At 34.8% G+C, this 20148-nt stretch overlaps 1 protein-coding gene across 4 annotated transcripts in view; it reads right to left on the bottom strand.

The window, feature by feature from the left end:
- Positions 1 to 2114: 2114 nt before the first annotated feature.
- Positions 2115 to 20148, bottom strand: part of FAR1 (fatty acyl-CoA reductase 1) — a 66575-nt gene continuing 48541 nt past the window's right edge. The window contains exons 8-12 of one of the 4 annotated variants that reach the window (XM_032356389.1): positions 19415 to 19482; positions 17495 to 17666; positions 12337 to 12466; positions 7433 to 7561; positions 2115 to 5875 (exon numbers count right to left, since the gene is read on the bottom strand). In XM_032356389.1, the coding sequence (XP_032212280.1) occupies positions 7478 to 7561; positions 12337 to 12466; positions 17495 to 17666; positions 19415 to 19482 (454 nt within the window). In that variant the 3' untranslated portion in view covers positions 2115 to 5875; positions 7433 to 7477. Of the gene's footprint in view, positions 5876 to 7432; positions 7562 to 12336; positions 12467 to 14439; positions 17183 to 17494; positions 17667 to 19414; positions 19483 to 20148 lie in introns of those variants that run through there. The other 3 variants (XR_004288956.1, XM_032356390.1, XM_032356391.1) reach the window with 3 other exon arrangements.

The following is a 20148-nucleotide window of genomic DNA, read 5'->3' as shown; positions in this document are numbered from 1 at the left end:
ATCTATTATGTGTTCTGTGTGGTGTTTTATATACTGATTTTCCGTTCCAAGTGGCAATTTCCAGGCCTTGTCCTGGATCCTAAGACAGCACTGTGCATGGACCATGTTGATTCCTCACAAAGACAGACTGCAGAGCCCAGAGCTTCTCCACCTCCAGCAGTGGCACCAACCAACCACCTGGGGAGGCGGGCAGATTGCTGGTCCCACCCATTTCTGATTGAGTCTAGGATGGGTTCAGAAAGCTGCATTTCTATTTGAGGTCCCAGGAGATGCAGCATCTGCATCTAGGTCTAGGGATCCCACCTGGATAACTCAAATAACTGAAAATCAGAGACTAGTTGTTTCAATTCTCTTGTGGTTTGTATTCTCAAAAATACTTAGGAACACTCTATGAGTAGACTCTTTTTTTTCTCTCTCTCAAACTGATTTCATTTAGAAAAGAAATATAATGGGTCAGTTCAAGTCCAAAGTCTATTGACAGTTAATAAGACTGTTTATGCTTCGGCCAGGGAAACTGTTTATTTTAGACCAGAGGTATTTCACAGCCTATATAGCTGATTCTAACCATGTTGAAGGCCCCAAGTTGATCTCCAACTGCCTCATTATTCCTTTATCATCTTAACCCGATAGCATCAGAATATTTCCTCACTGCTCCACACTTCCCAGGGTTTACAAATCTCTTTTCTATACCTGGAATGCACTCCCTCCCAATCAGACTTACAACCACAACTTCAATGTCATATTTAAATGAGCTCTTCCCTGAAATACTAAGCAGTGCTTTTAGGATTTCGTCCTTCTCTTTCTTCATATGTTATATGAAAACTCTGTTTACTTTCCTATGTTAAATCACAAAATCCTAAAAGGTAGGTAGTGTGTTATACGCAGGTCTAGACCACTGAGGAGCTTGCACCGTGGTGGGTGATATGAACAGATAAATAGGTAATTGCAATATAAAACACAGGATGAACACATAAGTTCTAAATATTCTGATAACTGCTGGGTTCCAAAATAAGAAAGCGAATAAAGACACTTAGTACAAGCGCATGTCAGACAACTTATCTGAATAGTCCAGAAACATCTGTGTTCCTACAGTGAAAGTATAGTGTGGTGAGCACTGTGTAGTGGGGCTTTGGAGCAAGACTACCTGTGTTCAAGCCTTGGCTCAGTCACTACCAGTGTAACATGGGTAAATTTTTACCATCAAATGCTTTTTTCACCTATAAAACCCTATAAAAGGTGATAGAGGAAACCCTCCTCAAAGCATTGCTGAAAGGCATAAATGAGCGCATATATGAGTATTTCCTGACACAGCAAGTGCTCAACAAACGTTCACTGGTGTTATTTCTACAACACGGAAGGTGCAAGGCTGGTTTTCCTTTAAAGAATCAAGACTCAAGTTGGGAGAAATGACAAGAACCTGTGAAAGATACAACACAAAGCAGAAAGGTATTTAATGTTAAAAACTTGACTACTGATGAAATATACAATCTCCTAGGATGATTATTTTAAATAGGACCACATTCAACTATTTATTTAGGTTCAGATGTTTGTTTAAAAAAAAAAAAAAAAAGGAGCTCTAATACTAGAATGAGTCCCATTAAAGTTTTAGACCTTACAGGTCTAAGACGATCAAATATTAGCATTTTTATATAGCTCAACCTAATACTTCCTAGTTATTCCTTTCTAGTTATTCCTTGAGAATCTCAAAGGTTCTCCATTAGATTCATGCATGAGAGACAGAGAGCGAGAGTGTATTAGGTTTTCTGTACAACCAGCAGAAAATAATGGAATTCTGTGCCTAATTCAACTCCATTAAACTGGAGCATGAAAATGAAGTTATGTCTAGTTGAGAATATTAAGGTAAACATTTCAAAGAGAATAACCAGAAAAATCTCCACTCCACTGCCTCTCTTCTTGTATAAAATCATAGTTAGTGTCTATGATTTGTGACTGCCCCCCCTACCAAAAAAAGAAGAAAAAGAAAAAGACAGGTATAGCCTTATTCCCCTGAGTTCAGGCCCACAGTAAAGATACTGAACTCACACTTATCACTTTAAGTTTTTCTACATAAATGTATTTTAGAGCCATCAACTTGCAAAAGGAGCACGTCAAACTTAATGTTACTCAAACTTTTCTTTAATAAAGAAAAATCAAAGAAATTATTTCACAATTATGCACAACTATGCTCAATTGACAAAGACAATTAGCTTAGGAATTTTAAGAGTAACAGAAATGGAAGAGCGTACCACCAAAAGAAAAAAAGAAAGATAAATTCATTCTATGACTAGAAAATGCTTCAAGATAAAAACATTAATTCAATAAGAAAATAGTTTTATTTCTTTTATCACAGAGACTATAAGTTTAATTAACTTACTTCTATATCAAGTTATGCAGCATACCTTCCAGTCTCTAGTTTCTCATGCAAAATTTCAGAGAGTTTTTCTCAAAGTATAGCAAATTAGTGCTAATTGTTTCAAGTTAGGGCTTAGAAGCAACCTGGAAAGCATTCTTGGAAGGCCATTTACACTCACCTGAACGAGCCCAATACCTTCTTTTTTATAGTTAATCTTTATTACTAATGAGTGATTCCCCTATCCTTACTCAATAGATAAACTGCTACAAATGTACCTATAAATTAAAATGGTATCATTCAACGTGGAGGACAGTAGCTGGCACCTAAATAAGATCCTGGCAGTCTCCTGGTACTGTTTTCAGAAAACAGAAAAACCACCTCATTCCAGACAATACATAAAAATAATACTTTAATGAAAGGTATTCATCCTGTCTGCTTCCCCTAAAATGCTTCTAAGAGACTCAACTAAGTAACATTAGAATACAAGAGATAATGAGAGTACCTAAAAAAAGGTAAGTAGTATGTGTGAGGCCTGCTTCCTGTAATTCTAACCAAATTATCTGACAGGTAATATTTTCAGTATAGTTTTCAGGATAATTATTGTAAAAATACAATAAATACTATAATGGAAATATAGGGATTCATTTATTACTTTTTGGTTTACAAACAAGGCACCCAATAATGCTTCTATTTACTTCTTATAAAAGATTACCAATTTACATTTACAACAAAAAGCAAAAAACCCTGAACCAGCTCCTACAGACACACACACAAAAAGGGGAGAAATAAGATTTTTTTCCTCCCTGCTTCCAAGCTTTATTACCATTTTTATACCATGTTTATACCATTCTTAAGTCAAAGAACGTATTGCCATGCTGCTTTGTTGAATTTTAAAATATATTAATGTTGCCAAGTCAAACTGCAATATAGCCACAAATGATGCCACAATTGACAAATGCAGAGACTCAAGAGTGAATAGTGGGGAAAACACCAAATGTTTTACAATAAAGCTTTATCAAATGAATTAAATATTAAATTTAATTAGGTTATTGTGTTAAAAATTGAGTTCATGTAGAAAATATAATCAAATGTAACTAAAAACCATGTCTAGCAAATGACACAAACAAAAATGATTTCCAAAATCTTTGAGTTAAGCTTAAAGTCTAGTTGGTAGGGATTAACAACCTATATACTCTTCATACTAATTTTAGAACTAAGTTCTAAAATGTCATATTAATTTATTAATTTATTCATTAGTTTCTTCTGACAATGGAATTCTAAACAAACACACAACATTAATGCAGTGGCCTCAGCACCTGTCCCAGCTAGCATTTCTTTATGTTGGATTACAAGAACAATGACATAGGTCAGAAGACATACCCCCGCCGTCTGTACGTCACATGCCTGTCAAAATTGTACCTGATTCTTCTGCAAGATACAAAGACAATCCATCTGATTCTAAGTGTATTGGCAGAAGTATTCACATCATACAAACGTTATTAGCATGTTTTCAACATATTATGGAAATGTATTTGGAGTGATGGAGTACTCAATGTATAGAGCATCTAGAGTTAATTAGTGGGCCACTTTAAATTAAAGGCATCATCATTTACTCCATTTTCAGACACTGTCATGGTCTCTCACACCTTACGCAAGGTATGGTCCTGGACCAGAGACTTAGTATCATTTCAAAGAATATTTATATATTTATATACATATTTCTTTTAAAATAATGTTTATAAGTTTTACTACAGAAAATCTGGCTTCAACATGGAAGCATTTTTCCTTTTCAAGATTACCCACCTGCATGGAAGAAGGTGGTTTCCTTTACATTTAGTTTTTTTCACAATAACAAAATAAACTTCTTACACATTGCATTTAAATTGACAGAGAAAATTAAGGTGTAAAGTTCTATGTAACTTTTTGTATTGTGAACTGACCTCATTAAACACATTTAAGATATACTGTTGATGATTTAAATATAGTACAAACTTGATCAGCTAAATTAGAAACAGTTATGCTGATCAGTCTGTTAAAACAGTAAGGAGAGTTAACTACTATTAAGCTTTAAAGGGAATAATTATCATTAAAATATACATTAATTTTCTTGCTATTACTTGTTTCTATAATGCATTTCTTTCTAAAGCTAAAACTACATGCAGAAAAAATAAATGGTATCTTGAAACTCATTCAACAGTTTGCTACTTTATGTGGTATGTAAATAAAGTCCTTTATTTAATTTTATACACGTTATTTTATGCACTATTTTTCTTGAAGGAATTCCGCTCTCAAGGTCAAAAGTTTAGTATGTGTTTACACACATGTGAGAACATTCTCTTAATATTATGACTACCTGCAAATACATTCTTCCATAATAAAGCACTTTCAGTTTTCATTGGAAAGACTGTACTTAGCCTTTTAAAAGTCCTGTTAATAAAATGTCTAAGGGGAAGAGAGCACAAATATGATGAATCCCTCCCCACATGCACCGCACTTTGCCAAAGTCTTGAGAAATCCTCCAACTTCAAAACATGAACAAAACCTTATAGGACTAATTTTTATTTGGTCATAATACGGACAAGAAAAATGTATTCCTATTCTTTTTGATAGTAATAGTCTTAATGAATCCATTCTCATTTTCCTTCAAAAAATACATAGCATATATTGATACGGATTCTCAAACCTGTTTAGATCCAATAGGGTCTTTAAAATAATTATAGCCTTCTGATTATGGAAGCAACTGATTGCTTATACAAAAATGATATGCATCAGACCACTAATCAGAAAAAGGAAAGTGAGAACATGTCTTTCATATTGGAGACCACTCAATAACTTACAGAATAATGCGAAAATAGTTTTGGCTACAGTTTTAACAAAACTAAAACCTATTTCAACTGAAGAAAAAAATCAAACACTGAAGAATGAAATATCTACCAACTTACCTAAGTATTCCTGTCCAAATAAATGCTTTCCACTGCACTATATATTTGAGTTAGAAAGTCACTAAATGTTAAGGCATATTTTAATTAATATGTTCCAGAATTGCACAGTTATACTGGTCAGTGTTCCTATTTCCCCACTCCTACCCTCACCCTACCCCTTGTCCCCAGGGATCAAAATGTTAAAGTCATGGTTTTGGTGGCTATTGTAGATTTGAGCTGGCATGACCACAGTGTGTTCACTACATTTTTATAAGCATAAACATTAAAATGTTACATAAAATGTACCATACTTTACTCCACACTCTGATCTAAGATGGTTTAATGTCTTGACAAAAGGTGAGATGACTTAAGTACATTTTACATTTTGTGCATTCAGACCACCATATGCATAGATGTTCTAATGCTAAATTCTTGTCTTCAGTATCTCATAGTGCTGGACGCTCGGAAGTATGACAGAAACTTGTAACACAGACTAACCACAAAGTACCAGATGTTTCTTGCCATTTGTGATCTTGCAATAAAAATGCGCCAAATCAGGATCACAAGGATAGTATTGAAACCATACCGTATATTTCTCAACCTGGAAAGCAAATCAAGAGACATATCAGACAATGTTTTCTAGAATAAAATATTGTTGGATGGCAGATTACTCGATGCTCAGTTTTCAAATCCATTATTAATCTGAAACCTATTTAAAAATTAATTAGAAGCCCTTAAGTTAGAAAGTTAGCAAAAGTCAGACCTGACCATGTAGTCCATCAAATGCAGTACCTCTATTAACAATGAATAACACAAAGGTTTTTTATAACAGTATATCTGGGATGCAAATTATTCATTCAACAAGTATATCTGGGCATCTTTCTATGTGACCAGTACTAAGTATATTGTAGGTAAAACAGATATGCCCCTTGTACTTCTGGAGCTTTCCATCTAATCTAAAAAGATTTGCTCATTATATACATCAGCTTCTAGATAAAATAGACATTTTAAACACCTTTAACAACTTCCAAGTTGTCAGACAAGTGAACTTCTTTAGTTATAGGTAGGTGACAGTCACATGATCAAAAGCCAACTGGACAAATCCTCATCCATGAATGAACCATGGCACTAGACTACAGAGGAGAAACTTCCCATTCTCAAAGAGTAATCTTAATGTTACTGTGCTCATGTTTCAAAACACTTTTTTATAATTTTAATGGTGTTAGAAAAGAATACAAACATTCAGGTATGTAACAATGCTACATAAATTCCATTAACTTCAAGGCATTCCAAGATAGGACTATAATATACATGGATATAAAAAACAAGACCTTTGAATTAAGAGTCAAAAGATTAGTATTCCAGTTTCCTCTGCCACCTAACACAAATGACCTAGGCAAACACTACTTTCCTAAGCTTCACTTTCCTCAGCCACGCAACGAATTGTCCTGCAGAGCCTCATACAAGTTGGAGGTAAAGGAAGAATGATTTGAAGTCTTAAAAACTATTATAAAAATTGTATTACAAAAAACACTACAAATGAAAAGAGGTTACTATTGAAATTAACTGCATCTCTGAATTATGGGACAGCAATGATTTTTCCTGTGTCGTCTGAAGTTTTAGAACAATAAGTATATATTATGTTTATAATGAGACTAAAGAAATAATTACAACTCTGGTTTTATAAATAAAGAAAAATCTATTCTGAATGATGTATTATTTTATCTCTCTTTCCCTTCCAAAGATGTATTTGACTAGGGAAAAAAAAAAAAAATCCAAAACAAATAAACGAAAACCCCTTCAAACAAATTACCTCTAGCTTATTTTTTAAAATTACCCCTAGTTTAAAATACATCTTTATTTTCTCCTAATATATTTACTTCTTCAGTAGCAATATAAGGAAAGATTATACTAATTTTCAAAACTAAATTTCACCTGAAATTAGTGCTTAGGAACAGTATAAATTGACAGTAAGTTTCAACAATCATGAGCTAAATTAAAACTCCCATAGTTTCAGTCCAAAGGTAAGCACTTTTCCTAAATGCAACATATTACACTAGCAGTATCTTTCATTCAATATACCAGCTTACAAAAAAAATTTTTTTGTAATGTTTCATAAGAAAGACAAGCTGAAATCAAGCTGATGTAAAAAACTTACTTGTTCAAATGTTTTTCTAGCTGCAGGAGGCCAGACATTTCTTCATTAGTACATATTTTTTAGTTCCCCATGCAGTAATTCCTCTATATATTCTGCCCAATGTAACTGCCGTACATCAATATTAAAGGTCTACAGAAACAAACAAAAAAAACCCCTATTGGTTAATTTCTTGAATAATTTTTTCATAACTAGTCAAAAATCCACATTTAAAAAAAATTTTTTTAAAGACTTATTTATTTTAGAGAGAGGCATATAGAGAGGGACAGAGAGAGAACCCAAGTGGATTCCCCACTGAGCACAGAGCCCTGACACAAGGCTTGATCTCAGGACGCATGAGATCCATGATCTGGGCTGAAATCAGTGGTCAGAAGCATAATCAACTGAGCCATTCAGGTGTCCCAAATTCATACTTTTTCAAAAGCTAATTGACCATGACAAGATTACAAAATGTTTATATTAACTTTTAAAATCTTACTGCTATTCACAAAGAAATTCTTATCCCTATTTTATACCTTCCACTAAACACAGAAACATTTCAGAAGATAATCTAAAAACTCATGTCAGCATTTAAAGAGAAGTATATGAAGTGTAAGAAGAAAGAAACCTGTACCATTAAAAAAAAAAAGGTAAAATTCCATTGTCCAAATAATCTGTTTTACTCACCACTTTACACATGTATTAATATATTTATTTCCAGTTTCTTTTATCTACAGTAACTCTTCTTTAACACCCTGCATACCACTCAGACTACTTTTCCTATAGAACAGTGATGACATCAAGAGAAAGAGGTACATTGTGAAAACTGTCTTAGGAGTTTAGGTAACATCCATTTAATAAAAGGATGAACAAATCTAGAAAAGAAACTTTACAAAAATGCTACTTCATGACCGAATAAGAGGGGCTGTGTACTACTCAGTGCTTCTCCATACAGAATCAGATTACTTTTTTTGGATTAATAAACAGATTATTCAGTATTTACCATCACTTATCTGAAAATATCAAGTTGTAGACCAAAAAAAGCTACCATAAATAAACTATTAAAAGTACATTGCACTAAAATGGAGACTTGACTTCAGATATTATGAGAAGTCATTACATATGTGTAATTGGATCCCCACAGGAAAAGTGAAAAAAGAGTGGAACAGAAGTACTATCCGAGAAGACAACAGTCGGAAATTTCCCCAAAACAACGATACATAAGCCAAAGACTCAAAACACACATACACCACATACACACATGTATCTGAGCATATGAGAACAACTGCTGAAAATCAAAGATGAAAATTTCAAAGACAGCAGAAAAAGGTGTTATGGATTATCTCCAAAGACACAAGTATTAAACCTGACAGTGACTTCTCAAAAGAAGCAATGGAATGCAAAAGCCTGAGAGGATGTCTTCCAGAGCTCGAAGAAAACTGTTACCATACAATTCTATACCAGTATAAGTATCTTTGACAAATAAAGATGTTTCCAGAAGAATAAAAACTGAGACCATGTGACATCAGCAGATGACTCACACCAGAGAAAGTACACTAAAGGGTATTCTTTATGCAGAATGCATATGACTCCAGATTGAAGTCTATAGATGGAAGAAGACTGAAGAGCAATGATGCTGATAAATCTATGAGAATACTTACTGCACAGACTGCAGTAAGAATAATGATTGTGAGACCTATAACGCACATGCAGAATTAAAATACGTATTGGTCTCTGCACTATCCATAAAAGGGCAGTAGTACCAATATCATATTAGTCCTTGATAAAGTAAGGAAGGCTGCTGTAATCTCTAGAGTAATCCACCAATACAACTAATATACTTCTATGTAACTGATACAGATGGGAAAATAGAAAACTGTAAAAAATAACCTCAAAGAAAGAAAAAAGAAAGAACTTAAAATAAGACAAATAGAAAGCACTAAGAGTTAGATTTAAATCAAATATTATCAGAAATTACATTATGGATTAAGTTTTCCAAGTAAGGGTCCAAAATTGTCAGACTGAAAATAAACCTCTATTCTGCTTATAAGAGAAATATCTAAAAGATAAAGATACAGAAAAGTTGAAAATACAAGGTGAGAGAAAGATATACCTTTGTACCAACAACGTATGAGAGCTCCCACTGGCCAGAGCCTTTCCAGAAGTATTGCTGGCAAGGCCTGCATTTTTGCAAACTGTTAAGTAGTAAATATCTCAGTCTAGTTTCAATTTATATTTCCATTTTTATGAGTGAGGATGAGTATATTTTTGAATGGTTAAGAATCATTTGCATTTATTTGCTGTGAACTGTTCATCTCTAGCCCATTTTCAGCAGGATTATTGATAACTTTTGCCATTCCTACACAAAACTTTTTCTGTAATATGAAGTGCATATTAACATTACGTTAAGATACCACTATACACCCACCAAAGTGGCTAAAATTAAAAACTAAGATGAAAAGGCCAACTGTTCAGAGGATATATATTAACAGGAACTCTCATAAACTGCCACTTAAAATGTAAATTGGTGCAACTACTTTGGAAAACTGTTTAGCATTATCAGCTACATTGAGCATACAAATACGCTTTGACTTAGCTACTATTCTATTTCTAGAATATATCCTGTAACAAATATGTGCACATGGTTCAAAAAATTATTCCTAATAGCCACAAACAAAGAAAAAATACTGTATGGTAACATTTGCCCAAAGCCAACAATGCATATAACTACCATTTAGTGTTAGAATTCAAGATAGTTGTTACTTTTGGGAGAAAGTAATTGCGAGGGGCCACGAGGGGATCTTCTGGGGATAATAATGTTCTATTTCTTCACCTGGGTGCTCAGTTTCTGAAAATCCACTGGGCAGCATGTGTTGTGCACTGGGATGGGGGGAGGGAAGATGTGAAGGGAGAAAATAAGGATCAGGAGAAGCCACAAATCTTCTCACCTGAGATTATCTGCAGGACCCTGATACCTTACACCTTCTGCTTTGAAGGCTGTAAGCAAGGAGGAAGACTGGCTTATAAAGCCTATGGCCCAATAAGTTAAGGAGTCTTATGGAACACTTCTGCAAAAAGATAAAAATCCCAAAGCTGTAGCCTCAGAGCAAAGGCAGGAAAAAAAAGTAAACCCACCACACAAAGATGTGGACAGAAAAACTGCACTCTTGATGCCTTTGTCATGCACAACCAGTACAATGAGACTAAATCTTCATTATCTAATATGGTAGCCACCACAAGCCACACACATCTCTGGGAACCTAAAAGTGGTCTGAACTGAGATGTGCCGGAGAGTGTAAAATGCACACTGGGTTTCAAAGGCTCAATATAAAAAAATTGAAAGTATAATATCCTTTAAATAGTTCTTTAAATTTTAAGTAATTTTTAAGTTTTTGTTTAAATTACATGATACAGGCACCTGGGTGGCTCAGTGGGTTAACCAGCTGCCTTCGGTTCAGGTCATGATCTCAGGGTCCTGGGATCAAGTCCCACATCGGGCTCTCTGCTCAGCGAGGAAGCCTGCTTCCCCTTCTCTCTGCCTGCCTCTCTGCCTACTTGCGATGTCTCTCTGTCAAATAAATAAATAAAATCTAAAAAATAAATAAATAAATTGCATGATACTATTTTGGATATATTAAATAAAACATTAACATTTTTAAGGAAAGAAGTAGAACGAGAAAGGAAGTTGCAACTGGGAAGGTAAAAAACAAAATCTCCTTTGAGAAACTGCAATCATGAACCAGCCTACTGAAGGCCCATATTCACCTGAGTTGTGCTAAAAACTTCATCAGATATTTCAAAGGGGTCCGGACCCGTTAATGTCACCTGGCTAGTTAACACGAACAGTCCCTAGGCTTCTGGCAGAAGCAAGGGCAAATCCTTTTTGGTAAACTGCAATTTCAACACAGGCTCCAAAAAATTCCCACAGAAATCCTCAAAGAATGTGAATTTATAGTCAAACAGTAAGAAACAAGAAACAAGGTGCCATGAGTGAGACCTAGCTTAAAGGGCAGATGAAGTGGCTAATGCTAAGCTGCACAGCTTTTAGGAGTGTGGATTATCAGAAATAGAATTTAAATCAATTATGTCTACCATGTGTCAAAAAAATTCTAAAGTGGGGCGCCTGGGTGGCTCAGTGGGTTGAAGCCTCTGCCTTCGGCTCAGGTCATGATCCCAGGGTCCTGGGATCGAGCCCCACGTCGGGCTCTCTGCTTGGCGGGGAGCCTGCTTCCCTTCCTCTCTCTCTGCCTGCCTCTCTGCCTGCTTGTGATCTCTGTCTATCAAATGAATAAATAAAATCTTTAAAAAAAAAATTCTAAAGATTATTTAAGAAATGTAAGATTTGAAAGATACACCAAACCCCTAAAAATGAAATTACCTGAAATCAAAAATTCAGTGGGATGGCTTAGGCACAACTAAAGGACTGCCAAGAGAATTTAATTAGACTTTGTTAGGTATGCATGTTAAAAAATCTAAGGTAACCTCAAAAAAACACACACATGAAGAGTTTAGTCTCAAACTAACAGAGGACAAACAAGGAGTGGTAAGAAATTTAAGAATATATGAGTAAACAATTTTGGAGATGACTTTTTTCCTTGAAATTTGAAGAAAAACAAAGTGAAGGAAAAATGCATAAAGTCCAAGTTTTCTATGAATTTGACTAAAAGGCAAAAAAGAATCAACATTTCAATCATACTTTGGAAGCACCTCTGCCACTCGCGAATACTAACACTATAAATTTTAAGATCGAGCAATTTTATTTTACCGCCACCAATTACAACTGAAGCTTTAATGAGACACTATAAATAGGTCAAATGTCTTTCTTGTTGCATACTGATTGTGGAAAATATCCAATTATTTCTCAGGTTGCTAATGGTTCTCCAATTAGTATACTACATATTTTCTAATATGGAACAGAAAATACTTGCCTTTTTATCTTCAGGGTTTAGTTGATTCATCAACATATTGACATTGTCAGTATTCCAAACCCAAGAATTACTTGTGAAATATTCAAGAAACACCATAGCTTTATGAAGACGAGTTATTGTTTTCATCATCCTGCATTGTAAGAAAAATGGGCAGATTCATAATTTGCATAGATTAGGAAAAAATCTCACTACCACCAGGGTACCAGTTTCTATACTGATATAGAAACAGTAAAATTATAATACGTAATTCAGTAAGCATACCAAACTACCAGAGAGTAAGAATATTTCTGTATCTTTAAAGAACATTTTGTGGAAAAAATATGGAAAAAAATTTTTAGCAGCAGCAAATGAATTTAATGCTGCCTAAGGAAAGTTCTGTTGATATATGAAATTAATTTTCAAAGGAAATACAATACTTTGAGGCCAAATTTTCTACTATAATCCTAAAGCAAATAAATGGATTCAATTGGTATTCCCTTGCTCTTTGTTTTTCAGTCACATTTTAGTTCAGCTACAATTACTAAGATTTCCTGTGAATTCATAACATATGGTGTTACATTATATGCTCAACTCTTTAGCATCATGGAGGCAAAGTATACAGAAATATTTGCCATTTAATCAACTCTCTCCACATATATCTTTTAAAGTAATTTTCTCTTTAACACAGAAAGGTACCACTCTTGGTTGTCTGAATGTGCTGTGAAATCAATGACTCCCGCTTGAAACTTTCTGAGATAGATATTCAAGATATTCAATTAACTCCCCAGACCCAATCAATGATTCCCGCTTGAAACTTTCTGAGATAGATATTCAAGATATTCAATTAACTCCCCAGACCCCATCATCCATCCCAAGAAAGTTTGGTATTTGTTATTTGTTCTTTTTTAAAAAGGACAAGGGGCCTTAATTTTTAAATCTATCATTTTATAATATCATGGCTCACTGTAAGTCATTGATATCATAACACTAACCAGAGTAGTAATATCTATATATAAAAATTACCTATGATAAGTAGGAAAAGGGAAGAAAGAACTTTCTGAAACAAAACACACACCCAAAATTCCTGGCCTCTGATAAACAGAAAAATAATTTGTGGAAAAATAGTTTAAAAGAATTCTATTTATGTATTTCCACAATAAGGATAAGCATTTACACAGTTTAGAAAGTCCCCCAATCAGGGGTTTTAGAAATGAGGAAAATGGGAGAAAATTAGAACATCAGAAATGGGGAAAAGTCAAAGCAGTAACATTAGCTCAACAATTCTGAGGACACATTCAATACGTTTAGAAAGAAATCCTGAATCCAGAATACTACAAGAAAATGAGGCAACATGGACTATGCAAAGAAAAACTGTGGTTCATGCAAGAAAATAATCTCAAAATAAAAACTTCTGTCAACATGAGAAGAATTACGGAGCACTGAAGCTGTATTTGGACAGGAATAGTTCAGATACATAGAAAGCACATGGGGCAGGGGGAACCAAGACATGCTCCTTTTAGAAAAGAGATTAGACCATTTTCTTCCTATTACAAAACAAAAAAGATATAACAGGTCTGTATTAAATCAGTATCTTCTATTACAACCAGTATAGTACACTTGAATTACAACATAGATGTATTCGCTTAACATCATTTTCCAACATACATCTTAACAAGTTCCTCTTCCTAATTTCTTTTTCACTGACAATTCTCATCTATCTTCAGAATCTTATCTTCAGATTCACTCAAGTAACAGAATTACCCTGCAACCAATCACTGATTCAGGCATTCAAAAATATAAAAAATTGGAGGGGAAAAAGGAAATCTGAAAAGCCACATCCAGGTGACCTTCACAGAATATTTATCAAGCTATAAAAAGTACCAGACTGAATATTATGGAGATTTAAAAAACTTTAAATTTTGCATAATCACTCTTTCGTTCAAATGCCCTATGAGCACCCCCCTGAGACCACATGACCATGTATGTTCTGAGTATGTATTTATTCTTTATTATGGGAACCTGCAAAAAAAATCATCACAATCCTTTAGAGTAGGGCAAGATCTGGCCGAGGATTCTCAACCTCAACACTACAGACATTCTGAGCCAAATACTTCTTTGTGGTGGCAGGGCGAGTGGGTGCTATCTTATACTTGTAAGATGTTCAGCACCCCGGCTCTATCCATTAGATGCTAGCAGCATAACCTTCCCCAGTTGTAGTAACTAAAAACATCCCCAAATACTTTCAAATGTTCCTTGATGGAGGCCAAAACTGTCCTCCACTAACACCAGAAAGATAAAAAATATCAGATTCACAGAAGATAAGCTAGAAAGAATGAGGCTAAATAACTGGACTATGGAACCATTTTTCTAATGTCATTTTTAAGAGTGATGAGCTATCTACTGCACTCCAAGAGTAAGAGTGAATAATTTACACTGCCTCCACTTGTAACAATAGCATACATCCTAGTCCCCAGTGACTGTTACCCAGGATTCCTTATGACACATGTTTGAGTGGCACTTTTTACCATTATGTCAAGAAACAGAGGAAGTTGGATTTTTATCTAGCTGACACACAGAATGTAAATGTATAAAGTGGACACCACGAATGACACAATTAACATTACTTTAATGTAGAAGGAGGCATTATATTAAGGCCCCAATATAAGATATAAAGCCCAGTACCTTGTTCAGTAAATATCTGAACAAATTAAAGAATATAAATGATAAGACTTTGTAATTAACATTAATAAAACTGCCTAAATAAAAAACCTTTCTGGCTCTTGTTGCCTACACTTGCAAAACCACTCCTAAAAAGCCTCAACTATAATTGCGCCAGATTCAGTTGACCTAATGGTGGCTTCAAGCAGATGCCAGAAAGGTCCTGGTTGGGGGAATGAGAAAGTATATTTTCCATGGGGAAGGAGTAAGAACTGTTGTGGCCAGAAGGCTGACTAGAGCCAACTGCACTTTCCAAAATGGCTTCAACAATACCTTTCAACTAACTTGCTCAAGTTTTACATGATCTTGAACATTCTCTACATTCCCTTTCCTTGAATTTTGGAGGACTTGTGTGACTTGCATGTGACTCAAAGAATGAGGTGGCAGTAGTGCTGCATGGTTTCTATGGATAGGTCAGGAGATGCACACAGCTTCCACTTGCCTGCTCTAAGACCTCTCCTTGAAGCCTTCAGTCACTGGGTAAGCAGTTCATTTCCCCTAAGGCTACCACTAGGCCTTGAAAAGAGACTATAGGAGGAGATCCTGACACTTCATGAAGAGACAGCGACACAAGGTGTTTCCACTGCATGCCCCCCTTTCAACTCCATCACAACAAAGACCCCAAGCCAAAACCGCCTAGCTGATTCCCTCCTGAAGTCCTGATCCTGAGAGAAACAATAAACTGAAAAAAAAAATAATAAAGTAACTTCCGCTTTTCTAAGAGCCACTAAGTTGGAGATAATTTGTTATATAGCAACACCTACTATAAATGATTCAATAAACTTTGGCTATTTGTTCATTAAGTTTATTAAGCCCTCCTTTCTATATAAGGCTTTGTGATACTGTTTATTCTCTTTTTCCTTTTTGACCTAGTTTTGACTTTTCAGCTCTAATATGTAACAACCTTATTATTATCAGGAAAGCATGTAAGCCATCACTCACAAATTTACATTTGCTTTTAGCATGGAAGATGCTGCCCATCATAATACTCCATTTTGCAGATCACTCCAAAAAAAACTTGAAACTAATTTTGATAAACTTTGGATCTTTTTTCCATTAAGTATTTCTTTACCTAAACTGAAGTTGCTCAATTTGACACCTCTCACGTGTTTCAGTATTTAACACATTGGGTTAGGAACATAATGGACAACTGAATCCACAGAAAATCCCTGTAAGAAACTCAGATCCTGATACACTATAACTGCAGATACTCACTTTATTTTTTGAACAGTTGATGGAAGTTCTGGAATCAGCATCTTCTTTATACATTAATACTCAAATCCTGAACTCTCCAATCAAAGGTTCCACTGTAATGCCAATGTAGTTAAAAAAAATAAATATATTTATGGTACATTGCACTATAATTCTGGTAAAGACAGTAGGAGGACTTTAAGTTTGTGGCGTTTCAATAAGAAAGAAAAAAGAATGAAAGGCTATATAACAACCATAAGAAAATGGAAAGATTCCCATTTGTTAACTTTTGTTTTAAACTATGACATTCTCAACCTGGAAAATTAGTCAAAAATGTAATTTACTGTATTATAAGCTGAATGGGCAGCTGAGATATTTCAGACCATTAATTTTCTAGAAGCATTCTATGTTTTTCCACATATAACTGCACAATCCACTCATAGCAAACATTTTACCCTCAATCCCCTATAGACTCACCTCTAAGTTTTTAAGGGGGGGGGAGAGGGGCTCAATTTCAGCTTATAATAACAATGACAACCTCGATGCTGGACATTTCCTCTAATATGGGATTTTGGAGGATCAACTCCCCAATAAGAATGAGATCCACAATTAGCCTCCCCAAATATCCTCAATTTCTAAGAAATGTCCTAGCATCCTGATTGTGATTGTGATTAATCAGGTTAGTAATTCTAAAGGTAAAGCTCATGCTAGCGGACTTCTTTGTCTCTCCAGCAAGCTTCCACCACCTTACCAATACATAGGTGTATTTACTGCTATTCTTCTTACCACGGTTTCTGACCTGTCAACCTGAGTGCAAGATCGAGCAATAATGCAGGTACTGTATGTCTGACACCCTTCCAATAATGAAGCAATAAGTTGTTGGAATACAACTTAATATTGGGGCGCCTGAACACTTGGTTTAAAGGATTCATCTTGAAGAAATGATTTAGATAATATCCTGTAGGAAAAATAAGCGTCAGAGCATTTTGAATGTTATTTGTTATTCAGAAAATATACCTAAAGTCAGACCTAGAATTCAGCACACGACAATAATTTATCATCCGAACTTCAAAATAAATCAGAGTAAGTGACAACACTACCTTTGCTTTTCTGACAAAGTCTTAATTTCAAGAGTCTTCTCATTCACAAAAGGCCATTAAGCCTTATCATAAGCATAAACAAATACAGAGTTAATGAATATGCATTTTAGTGTAAGCATGGGTTGTTTAACAGTCAGAGGAACAGATAAGACAGAGCTAGTCACCATTACCTTGGGCTTCTTCCAGTCATCCTGAGGTAGATATCATACAGGAATGCTGGGGCCTTATGGCTTACAGCAATCCAGTAATGATATAAAAGGTGATTGGAGGTTAGATTTACATTGGGCCGTCTGAAGGCCTGTTCGAGAGGATTCCTCTTGAAAGTGGAAATTACATGGTATTCTGAGGAAGAAAAGTTGTGTAACAGCTTTGATAATAACCATGTAATGAAGTTTTGAAAAAAAAAATCATGTTTTTACAAAGCAAAATATTTTACCAAAGATGTCAGAGTTCGCTCAATTAAAAAACAAACTTTTCTACTCTCGATAGTAGCTAAGAGAATATGGGTATTAGACTGCTGAACTCGAGTGGTTTTAGAACTGTCACTATGAATTTTAATTAGATAAATGAATTTTTGCTACAATTCACTCTTAAAAATCCTTTAATGTTTTACCGATGTCATTTTACAATGTCACTTTCTATAATTCACCTCTCACGATAGCTTCTTTCTTTCTGTTCCTCTTTCCAGATTCTTATTACTGTATACTTACTTAAAAAAGAAAAGGAAAATCATCATCCTTTGCTTATAAATAATTAAGCTGCACAATGCTCAAATTAACATACATCAACAAGCTTAAAACAACCCAAAATTAATTTCTGCTGTAATTTATTTAGATAATACAATATCAACAAAATCAAACCTATTAGCTATGTTAATACTTCAGTGAAAACATATATTGAGAAATTCACTTAAAAATAATGCTCAACTTGATTTTTACTAAACTTTACAACATAATGGGAGATTACAAAAACCTAACTCATTTCAGTGTTTCAAAATCCTTAGAAAAATACTATTTAAATAACTATCAAAAAATTTAAATCACCCTAGATTGGATGGTTTTCTTATAAGGGCCAATCTTTAAACTGAAATAAAAATGGCACAGAAAAACCCCAGGACAAATGACATATTTACTTTAAAATCAAAACTGTTCTGTAAGGGCAACAAAAATTGTCCAATGAGAGGTAAAATAAGACCCTTACTAAATCAATGGCATCAATATCTCTTACTTTAAAGTTTGAAAACATAAGCAACTTAAAAATTATTCAATTTCAGTAGGCTTTATGTTCTATTAAGCCTACTTTAGAACAGGCAATATAGCACACACACATATTCCTGCTAATTTGTGAATTTCAATAAATTAGTAAATGTAATAGAGAATACTCTGGCAAATCATATCCTACTTGCTGACTCCTTAATTTAATACTCTTGGGGTAGCTGGCTACGTAGGTAGCTAGGAGCTAGTTGGCTCCTGTGATAAAACAACTCTTAGAGCTGGAAGTCATACTGCCTATGGATAGACAACATCAGGACTCAAAGTACCCACGAGGGACGGAAAAAACCACTGTTTCCTTGCCAGGGGCATTTGTCTGTGAGGGATGCTGCAGATGGCAGCAAGAAAATAGTAACAGTCAGAAAAGGGTGGGCCAAGGAGGGAATATACTGCAGGATATTTTTTAATTTATGGAACACTGCTAAGGACCACAAAGCAGTATAGGTATAGATACTCTAACATGGCAATTAAAATAAAAATAAATTGGTAGGGCGCCTGGGTGGCTCAGTGGGTTAAGCCGCTGCCTTCGGCTCAGGTCATGATCTCAGAGTCCTGGGATCGAGTCCCGCGTCGGGCTCTCTGCTCAGCAGAGAGCCTGCTTCCCTCTCTCTCTCTCTCTGCCTGCCTCTCCATCTACTTGTGATTTCTCTCTGTCAAATAAATAAATTAAAAAATCTTTAAAAAAATAAATAAATAAATAAATAAATTGGTAACTCAGTGGCTTTTTAATGCTTTGTGGGTATATTCTAACATAAAAACTCAGCGAATATTTTAAATAAAGATTTACTCTAACATTCAAAAACACAGGTAAAATCATACCAACTTCACCCCAGTGGAAAGGATTAGTGCTGCCTGTTGTGCAATTATACACCATGATGTTTCTTGGTCTGCAAAGACAAAGATCAAAGCAATGAAACATAAAAAGAGGCCAAACTTACCCAATCTGAATCTTATACAATATTCAAACAGGAAGAAATAAGGATAATGGGTACCTTTTCTACATTGATTATTTCAAAAACCATCCTTAAACAATTAATCTTTGTGTCTGAAGGACTATTTACAACCACCCTTCCCCCCACCAAAAAAATTATTATAATTCAGTATTTTTCTCTTCTCATATTTTTCTTCCTTATAATAGCAGCAGTATCTGTTTTTAAATGTAAGGAAAACAAAAATGACAAACAACCTCAGCTCTTCCTATCTCCTTCTCATTCCCAGAGGTTTTAGTTTAAAACTTACGGACTGAGTTCCCTTTTACCAAAAACAATATACTCGCATGATCATATCCCTCCTTTTTTAGGATATAAAATTCTGATTTAAAAAATAAGGGCAGTTTATGGACTAGAGAAAAAAATGTTGAAAAGTTTAAAATTTAAGAATTACCTGTAAATGATACTACTCCCTTCTAAAAAGAGACCTGAGTTACTTAAATTTGCTCTAGTGGGGCAAATGGGTGGCTCAGTCAGCTACGTGTCTACCTTCAGCTCAGGTCATGATCCCAGGGTCCTGGGATCAAGCCCCATATCAGGTTCCCTGCTCAATGGGGGGGTCTG

Source organism: Mustela erminea, chromosome 9, assembly GCF_009829155.1.
Source record: "Mustela erminea isolate mMusErm1 chromosome 9, mMusErm1.Pri, whole genome shotgun sequence".
Taxonomy (NCBI): Eukaryota; Metazoa; Chordata; class Mammalia; order Carnivora; family Mustelidae; genus Mustela; species Mustela erminea.
This window is presented reverse-complemented; position numbering and strand designations above follow the sequence as displayed.